The sequence below is a fragment of the Myotis yumanensis genome, unplaced genomic scaffold, assembly GCF_028538775.1.
Source record: "Myotis yumanensis isolate MYYU_CA2020_CCGP unplaced genomic scaffold, mMyoYum1.0.hap1 SCAF_6, whole genome shotgun sequence".
In the NCBI taxonomy this organism is placed as follows: domain Eukaryota; kingdom Metazoa; phylum Chordata; class Mammalia; order Chiroptera; family Vespertilionidae; genus Myotis; species Myotis yumanensis.
Window position 1 is genome coordinate 93,259,046 of NW_027223757.1, and position 9,539 is coordinate 93,268,584.

At 52.4% G+C, this 9,539-nt stretch overlaps 1 protein-coding gene across 2 annotated transcripts; it reads left to right on the plus strand.

Moving 5' to 3' along the window:
- Window positions 1-1,232: 1,232 nt before the first annotated feature.
- Window positions 1,233-5,330, plus strand: LOC139012607 (DLA class II histocompatibility antigen, DR-1 beta chain-like). 2 transcript variants are annotated; one of them, XM_070418759.1, is made up of 4 exons: window positions 1,233-2,713; window positions 3,089-3,370; window positions 4,035-4,145; window positions 5,145-5,330. In XM_070418759.1, the coding sequence occupies exons 1-4, from the start codon at window positions 2,701-2,703 to the stop codon at window positions 5,321-5,323; spliced, it is 585 nt and encodes a 194-aa protein (XP_070274860.1). In that variant the 5' UTR covers window positions 1,233-2,700; the 3' UTR covers window positions 5,324-5,330. The 2 variants fall into 2 exon arrangements, with proteins under 2 accessions (XP_070274860.1, XP_070274861.1); XM_070418760.1 differs by lacking the exon at window positions 5,145-5,330 and adding an exon at window positions 4,589-4,729 and having other exon boundaries at window positions 1,240-2,713.
- The last annotated feature ends 4,209 nt before the right edge of the window (window positions 5,331-9,539 follow it).

The window sequence follows — 9,539 nt, forward strand, 5'->3', positions numbered from 1 at the left end:
TGAACTGTGCAACTCTACCCCCAAGGCTGAAAACACCACCTACCCCTGGTGGCTCCCTGCAGGAATATTCTATGCATGTGGGACCACTGCTTACCTCTGCCTGCCTGAAACCAGAAGAACTCTCTACAAACCCCTCTGAGAGGAAGAAGCAGGATGCTAACCCCTTGGTCATCATCCCTTTCCAGCAGGAAGTAGCTAAGAGCGGTCGCCACCCCTGTTCATCATAACATCCCGTGGTCTTTGCTCCACAGGCTAAAAGAAGCTTGTAGAACAAGGAGGGTGGGGGAGAGATGAGGAGGAAACTGGTCTTGAAAGGCGTGTCTGGCCATAAAAACTGAACAGTGTACAGCCCTTGGGGTGGTGGGGGAAGGTCATTATCACTGGGCCCAGGACAGATCATCGAATGTGGCCTGGGGACCCCCAACACCTGGGGGTCTTCCTGTAAGCTCTCAAAAGAGGGCAGAACCATATCTGCAAGACAAAGATGACAGAAGGTTATAAAAAGTGAAACCCTCTGCCTGTTACTCACTCTGATTTGGAAATTATTCCCCGAGTTGACTATTGTTAATAAAGGGGTCCCTCCCTTTCTCTAGGAAGTGTGCTTGGTATTTCTTTGGTCTTCTGCAACACTGTGTCCCACTACCTGGGTACCCCATACTAGGCGTCTCCGCCATCCTCTCTCACCATCTTGATGGGTCTTTCCTGTCCCCACAGCGCATTTTTTGCAGCAGATTAAGTTCCAGTGTCATTTCTCCAACGGGATGGAGCAGGTGCGGTTCCTGGAGAGACACATCTACAACGGGCAGGAGGACTTCCGCTTCGACAGCAACGAGGGGGAGTACCGCGCACTGACCGAGCGGGGGCGGCCCGAGGAGAAGGGCTGGAACAGCCAGAAGGACATCCTGGAGCGGAAGCGGGGCGCAGTGGACACGTTCTGCAGATACAACTATCGGGTGTCTGAGGGATTCTTGGTACCTCGGCAACGTGAGCGCAGAGGTGGGGTAGGGGGTATTGGCCCCATGTGCGGGGGGGGGGGGGGGAGAGGGGGAGGGCACGTACACAGGGCTATGATTAGCACCCGTGAAGGGCCTGAAGGCAGCTTTGGGGACCCTGTGGTCCTGTCCTGGGTAGGAGAGTTTCTGGGGGTGCCCAATCACGTCCAGTTGGTGAGGGTTTGGGGTGCAGCAGGGAGGGAGTGTGGGATGAGAGGTGGGAAGAGGGAGTCGGTCTGTCTTGGCCAAACCCCCCCTGACCCTGAACCCCTGGAATAGGGGTGCTGGGTGCACAAGCCTTTCCCTGGGCGGAGGGTCAGGCTGGGTGTGAGGGGCGGGGCCTCCGAGCCACCTCTGTCCTTTCTGAGCTCCTTTCAGGTCTCAGTGTCTTGTTCCCCCCTCAGTGCCCCTGTGTTCACAGAGGGGGTGATGGTGAGCCAGGTTCTAAATTGTAATTTTGTTACTTAACTCACTGATGTCACATCTACACAGGCTGACAGCATTTAAGTCATTACATGTTAACTGTTTAGAGTTCTTACAATTTGCGTTCTGTTTTGTTATATCTTTTTTAATGTTGTCAATTTCTCGGTTGAAAAAATGTTTTTTTCTTTAAATTTATCCTTCTTTGATTTCAAAGGTTCTTGAACATTTTCCACATACGTGTTGGCTAATCGCTGTTCCTGCTCTAGGAATGGCCTATTGTCCGTCATCCCTGGGGTCCGGGCCTTTTTCTCAGTGATTTTCTGGGTTCTCTAGGCAGCAAGAGGGACACTTTGCTAACATTGATGCAGCATTTTCTCCAGCTCCTGGTTTGTGTTTTGATTCTGTTTTATTTCTTTCCATGTTAAGAATTTAAACATCTTTAAGGTAATGAAATGCACTCAGAAGTTGCTAGCAATGATTTACCATCAATCTTAAATCTACCCTTTTGAGGTGCAGTAAAAATGTTTCCCCCAAGTTTCTTCTCTCCCTTCTCCTCCTCCTCCTCCTCCACTTCCTCTCCCTCCTCCTCCTCCTCCTCTTCCTCCACTTTTTCCTCCTCCTCCTCTTAATCCTCCTCCTCCTCTTCTTCCTCCTCCTCTTCCTCCTCCGCCTCTTCCTCCATATTTTTCTCCTCCCCTTCCTCTTCCTCCACATTTTCCTCATCATCATCTTACTCCTCTTCTTCCTCATCCTCTTCTTCAGCTTTTTTCTCCTCCTCCTCCTCCTCCTCCTCCTCATCCTGCTCCTCCTCCTCTTCCTCCAAATCTGTATTTATTGAGCCTAGTCTCAGGCTGGAAGCACACATATGAATGAGTCCCAGCCCCTGCCTTGAGCTCAAATGTCAGCTTGAAAAGAGAGATAATTATAAAATGACAACAATCCCAATAACAGGTTGGGTTCTTTTGAGAAGGAGCGGGTTGCTCACTGAGTGTCACTGCCAGTGTTATAATGAGTGCTGCCCTGCTCCTCCCTCTCCCTCAGGACTCAGCCCCTGGAGCTAGGGAATCACCGTCTTTCCTGCTTCCAGGGGAACCATCTCTGTGTTCTCAGGTGTGATCGCATTCCCAGGACTTCACACCCTGAGTCCCCATCTCCCCAAACTGTTCCCCAGCTTCTCACCACGGCTTTCCTTATGTTCTCTCTCCATATGTGATAAACAGCTGACATACAGTGACGGTTACGTTCCAGCTGCTGTTGTACATATTTTAGGCCCATTGGTCCTCATATGTCCTTAAGCGGTGAGTTAGTGTTATCACCCCCTTTGTAGGTGAGGAGCTGAGCAGAGAGGATCTCCCAAGGTGTAGACCAGTAAGATAACACTTTAACTCACACACTCTGTGCATCGGAAATATTTGTAAACACTTCATTCAACAGTGAATAACTGTTACAAGATATGAAAAATTCCCCAAATGTCCTCAAAGTCTCTCAAATCCAGCAGCCTGTGATGTAGGCAGAGATTCAAGGCCCATGGCACTACCTCCTGCGGGGCCACAGGCTGGGTTTGAGATGGGCTTGCCTGGGCCTAAAGCCTGGAGCTGGAAACGAGGCCGAAAGGGAGCAACCAAAAGGCCTGCCTGTCTTGCTCACATCTCCCTCCGCCTTCTCTGTCCCAGCTGAGCCCACAGTGACCGTGTATCCTGCAAAGACCCAGCGCCTGCAGCACCACAACCTCCTGGTCTGCTCCGTGAACGGCTTCTATCCGGGCCACATTGAGGTCCACTGGCTGCGCAACGGCCAGGAAGAGGAGGCCGGGGTGGTGTCCACGGGCCTGATCCGGAACGGGGACTGGACCTTCCAGACCCTGGTGATGCTGGAGACAGTTCCCCGGAGCGGGGAGGTCTACACCTGCCAAGTGCGGCACCCCAGCAGCACCAGCCCTGTCACCGTGGAATGGAGTGAGACGCCCTCTGACCTCACACGCCCCCCCCCCCCACACACACACACAGGAGCCTTTGCTTGTCCCTGAGGGTCAGGGTCCCATCTCTCCACACCCCGTTTTCCTTTGCTCGTGTCTCTCCTTCAGCACAGGCCGCAGGGTAGCCCTGTGATCGCTTGTGTGGACACCCATAGCCCTGGGAGGCCGCCATGCCTGCCCTACTCTGAATTCCCACACTCTCCCCATCATGGTGTCCCTTGGCCCTGGGCACCATCCCCTGTGGGCTGAGCTGCCCACTGTGATCTTGAAATAGGCGCGTCCTCCACAGCGTGGGGGACCTTCCTGCCGCGGGGGAGCCCCATCTGCTCTGCTGTCTGCAGCTCTGTCACCCGGGCCAAGTCCTGGAGGTCACCAGCCTCGGTCTCCGCAGCCTTCAGAGGCCGAAGCAGTGGCCTTGGGTTGGGTGTGAGGGGACCTGAGGTGATTGCCTGGGCCTTGTACCTGCTCAGTGTGACCTCAGTCTCTTTCCCAGAAATGGCTATTGTTCTGCTTCTTCAAGGGCTGCCTCTCCCTTGCCTCCCCCCCCCCCCACCCCCGGACTCCCCGCAAGCTCTCAATCCCAGGGTCTCCATTAGAGAAGTTGCTTTGGGCTAAAACCCACTGAAACCAACTTCTTCTCTCAGGGCCCCAGTCTGAATCCGCAAGGAGCAAGGTGCTGAGTGGAGCTGGGGGCTTCGTGCTGGGGCTGCTCTTCCTCGGGTCGGGGCTGCTCATCTATCTCAGGGCTCAGAAAGGTAAGGAGCTGCTGGCAGCCCAGGCCCGAGACGGTGGGGAGAACTAGGGCTTTGCTGGGTGAGCTCTGGGTATGGCAACGCCTTAGAAGCCTCTCTTTCCCTGTCGGTCTCACATGTCCTCGAAATGCAGAAATAACCAGCTCCCGGTTACTTAGGTTTGACTCATGAGGAGTCATGGCTGTGGGGGTTAGAGAGGGGTTAACACGCACGGGTTTTGGGTGCAGATCCTGGGGCACATGGAAGAGCAGCCCCTGCGGTCACTAATGACACTGGATGTGACGGCTTTGGGGCCACTGCTCTCAGCTTCTGCTCTAGTCTCTGCTCTGGTGTCAGCGGGTGGGGGTGCTGCTAGAGAAGCTCAGGTGGCCTGGGAGGGGGACTCTGTGTTTGGGGTCACACTTACCTTCCTATCTTTTAAGTAGCATCTTCCTTCTCTTTCCCAGGACACTCTGGACTTCAGCCCACAGGCAACGCTCTTTAATCCTCTCTTAGGGACGCATTGGGTTTCCCTAGAACAGAAGGTGCAGGGGACGAGCCAGGGGACAGGTAGCGGGGAGTCTGGGTGTGGCTCTGGCTGCTTACACTGCAGGGTCTTCTCCAGCCTGGTGAGAGGCAGCTCTAAAGCAGCTTTGGCTCCTGTGGCCTCAGAGCTTTTCTTCTCACTTGGGAGCCCCAGCAGGAGGCCTGGGAGGGCAGCGCCCCTGCTGGCTGGGCCTGGGAACAGCACTGTCCTCTGTCTGCAGGACTCCTGAGCTGAGGTGGCCATGGAGACAAGGGCAGGAGAGAACCTTCTGTCTGGCCCCTTGGCAGCCTGAAGAGGTTTCCTGCTGGGCTCTCACTCTACAGGAGAGCCTCCTTGGGCTGTGGCCCAAGCTGTTAAAACAGCTCCTTCTCCTTACATCGCAGCCTCTTCCAGGAAGCCTTCCTTGGTGAAGCTACAGCCCCTGCACCAGGTCGCACGGGGGTAAGGGGAGTGTCTTTTATGCTGTGCTTTTACAGGTCACTGGATGCAAGCTGCCCCAGTCAATGGGGTGACCTTGAGAGAGGAGGTTCCCTTCAGCCAAGAGCCTGCAGCCTGGAGGGTCTTAGGCCTGATTCCAGCAAAGGCACCTGCCAGGGGTAGGGGCTCACCTGGGTGCTGTCAGTGGGAAAAATATCCTTGGGTGAGAATATACTAATAAACAAACAAACAAACAAAGTCATAGTACATGGTATTTTCTAACTGAAAGGGCGAGGGCTACACCCTCCACCTTGCCCCAGGGTAAGGGCTACGTCCTCCATCTTACCTTGGCCACGTTCTTGGCAAGAAGGTTCTTCCCGGAAGTCTAAGACTCTGCTAGCCACACCCAGGAACAAGACATCGACTTGCGCCTGGCCAATCGGCAGAGCACAGTCCTTTCTCCTCCCCTTACTCCAACCCCCGCTTTAAAAACCATCTCTAGGCAGGGTTCTCTCTCTTGGCCACTTGGCTAGCCGATGTGTCAGTGAGTCTGGTGGATGGAGAGCTCAAGCTAGCTTGAAATACAGATTCTTATGCTTTTGCATCTGATTGGATGGCTCCCTGATGTGGTTTCTTGGGAATCTTGAAATCTGGGCATAACATTTGGGGGCTCGTCCGGGATTCCCAAGACCATCCAGGGACCCCCAGTTCGAAGAGTCTGCTTGGCCGCGGTAAGTGTCTGTGTGTTGTGTATTCTGTTCTCTGTGATATCTCTAAGGGACTTGTCCTGTATCTGGAGGAATGGCTTCTAGATGGTACTCACCATCAAAACTCGGACTGGCTAAAGGTTCAAATCTGGCCTATCTTTTAAAAAAGGTAGAAGAGAAGCATTCCTAGGCAGTTTTCTACTGCCTCTGTTCAGGGACTTGTTCTTTATCTGTCCCGTGTGAGCTCACTTCTGAAATCTGTATTCGCCCACATTGATAGTGGACGCACGAGGGTCAAGGGAGGGAGGAGTCGGGGGACGCCCCGGCACTCCATCTGTAGGGGTGTAATTTTGCTTCCGCAGAGTCGGGAGGTCTGTAGAAACCCCAATCTGAGACGAAGTGGGTAGCTCCCGCCAGTTTGGCGTAAGCCATCGTCTGTTGCTTCCATGGATTTGGAAGGCTGTTTTTTGGGCCTTGTTTGTCTGTGCCTGTTTCTCTGTTTTCTGTGGACTTACTGGACGGATGTTATGGGATGGACTCAGACTGCTCCTTTGGGTGTTATGATTGATCATTTCAAGGAAATTGGGGGAGGCTTTAGAGCTCCCTCAGGAGTTGGGAAGTTGTTAAACTCTGAATGAATGTCTGGTGAAAGTATGTGAGTGTAAAGGCAGGGGAGGGGTCCCCGCCCACCTGCACGCCTCCCAGGCAGGGAAGGTGAGCAGGGATCACTGTGCCTCGGGCCACAGGAGAGGAAAAATGCGCCTGGATGCAGAGGCTGAGGCCGGCGCACCAAGGCTGCTTGCTGCGCAGTAGGGGCGGGCGCCCGGGGGCAGGTGTGCAGGAGCTCGGCGCGTGGCAAGCACAGCCCTCGCCCCGGAGCCCATCTGCACCGCGGGCCCAGGCGGCGGCGGCAGGGGCGGCGGAGGCGGGCTGGCGTTGGCCCCCAGGCTTGTGGCGAGTGAGTGGAGCCCGGTGGAGCTTGGGGGGCGGGGCTGGCGCGTTGCTCGCTGGAGGTGGAGCGGCAAGGCCCCCCCCCATGCCCCCCGGTGGCGGCGGGTCCGGGGGAGGTCCCCCACGGAGCCCGCGGGATGGACACCTGGGGTCCAGCGGCGGCGGCAGCGGCAGCGACTCTGGACGGGTGCCGGGCCCTTCCCATAGAGATCGCCCCAGCTAGAAATGTAAAAGTTTTAAAATGCATCCGGGATTTCTGTGCACGTGTAAAGGGAAAAGACCAGTTTAAAAACGAGTGCGCATAGTTTTGAGCTGAACCTGACCTTTTGCTGTGTACAGAATAAAAACCCGAGACTTTTTTGGCCTTAAAAATGGTAGAGATGAACTTGACAAAGAAATGTTCGGATTGAATTGGGAAAAATTGTGTTATTGTGGTAACTAAATGCCTTTGCTTATTGGTACAGCCACCATTTTGGGCTCCAAGCCTTGGCAGCCGCCGTGTTGGCCGCATGGTTTGTCGCTCCCCTGGGGGCCGCCATCTTGAAACAGCAAAGGCCCCTCCCTCTGATTTAATCAGGGGTGGAGCTTTAAGGCGGAGTTTTATGGGGCAGAAGTAAGCTTGCCTCGAGGATTTATTTTTAAGCTAATCTCTTAAATCTAGAAAACCCTGCTTTCCTTAAACTAAGGACAATCAAAGGTTATGTCAAAGTCTTTAAAAGGGACTGATAGCAGTAATCCAATTTCTAAAGTCAGATAGAGACTGTGGTTTCATGCTGATATTCAAGGGCATATTTTTCCTTTTCCTGGGAGGGACAATGCAGCTGTCCCAGGGTCGGGAGGGCTCCAGCTAACTTGCAACTCAGTGTTTGGGAGACCCAGGGTATGCCTAAGTTTAACCTAGGTTACCCAAAGACTCTAGATAATGTGTTTACCCACAGCTGTGGTTTGGATTGCATGCTGTCTCTGCTTCTGTAAATTGATCTGTTCTTATTGCTTAAATATGTATCCTTGTTGTTAAATTTGAATGTATTGTTAATCTGAGGAATGTTAATTATTTATGTGTCACCTAAAAATTAAGGCTAAATGGTTTAACTGAAAAGCATGGCTTTGGTGTGATGGGAGGAAAGAAATGCTGAATGGATGGTAGGCCAATAAGCTGGAACTGGTCACTGGTGGTGGATTGTGAGAAGGGCTGGACATTGCCTAACTTCTCCTTCCTTGGTACCCCTGAAACATCAGAGGGTACTTCTGGCCTTGGTTTTCTTGGTTTCTGGTTTTGGATTTGTTTGTTTGTGATAAAAACCGTTTCTATCTGAATGAGACATAGGTCAAGATTCCTGTCCTGGGATGTGGGAAAGGCCCCCACATCTGTTCCTGTCAGGCCCCCATCAGGAAATTTGGGGGCGGTGTTCCTGTTATCTGCTCAAGAGCCCAAGACTGTAAAGATACTTGTTTACTGAAAAGGTGTAAATATGTTTGTAAACACCTCTGTCTGTTTGTTTGCTGGGAACTTTGATTTGCTATGTGATATTCTGTGCTGGGTTGGGATTTTTGAAATTCTAGGGTAAACTTAAAAGGTATTTATGGCTTTTCTAGTCTGATTGGGACATTTAAGGATGGAGCTCACAGTTCCTCAAGGCAAAGATTTAATGGGCCCTTCCCCCTGCCTGTGCTAAATTAGATAATACAGGCCAGTACTGAGTAAGGAAAACAATGGACCTTGAAATCTATAAAGATAGGCGGGAATGAAGCTGGTCTAATATACTGAAAGGGTTTGATACCTATTGCAGCTAGCAAAGGAGGGTCTGATACCCCCTCCTAGCGCACTCCCTTGAAAGAGGCCTGGTTGCTGCTCTGCCACAAAGGGAACTGGTAGAAACAAACCATGGAAACTGGCGGGGAATGGGTGGCTCTCCTATCATGCTTAGCAGGCCACCCCCTATCATTCCTAACCTTAAAGCTGACTTTCTTGCTGCAAGAATTGTCTCTTTCCTTGAGAGGGCTCCAGAGGACGCACGAGGACATTTGGCCACTCCTCCGCGCCATCTATGAGACCAGCCCAACCCCAACTCCTCATCGACATGGACCAGGAGATTGGGTCTACATCAGAAGACATCATCAAGAAACTCTTGAGCCATGTTGGAAGGGTCCCTACACTGTGGTGCTAACGACCCCCACTGCTCTCAAGGTAGATGGCGTCACAACCTGGATCCGGTCAGCGGACCCATCCATGGTCCAAAAGACTTCATCACCAAATGGAGCATCGATCGAGATCAACACAACCCACTCAAGCTCAAGCTACGGTGTGCTCCACCTGCCTGATGCTGGTAACATGACTCACGATCACTCCTGTCACCAGGAACCCCCACAATAGACTTAGATGATACCTGCATCTTCATGGACATGGCTCCAAAGAGACAAGGACAATTCATAGGAAAATCAGGAATAGACTTTAGTATCACATGTTTAGTATGTTTCATTGTATTGATATGTTATATTGACCTTTGATTCTTTTGCAGGTTTGAATGTATGTTGGCTGTCCTGGAAGGGAACTATATGGGGTGACCCCCAAAAGTAAAGGGTGACTAGCTGCCAAGAGGGCAGGTGCCCAACTGGGCAGGGAACGGTGCCCATCAGGTTTTGGTCTCTGTTGAGAGACAGCTAACAGTTGGCAGCCTGTGTACTGCTTGCAGGCCTTTGTGACCATGCCCATGTCAGGGGTAGTCTGAAAAAAGCCTGTTTAGAATACAAGGTCTGAGGCATGGTTATACATAGAAAGAAAGTTTAATGCCAACA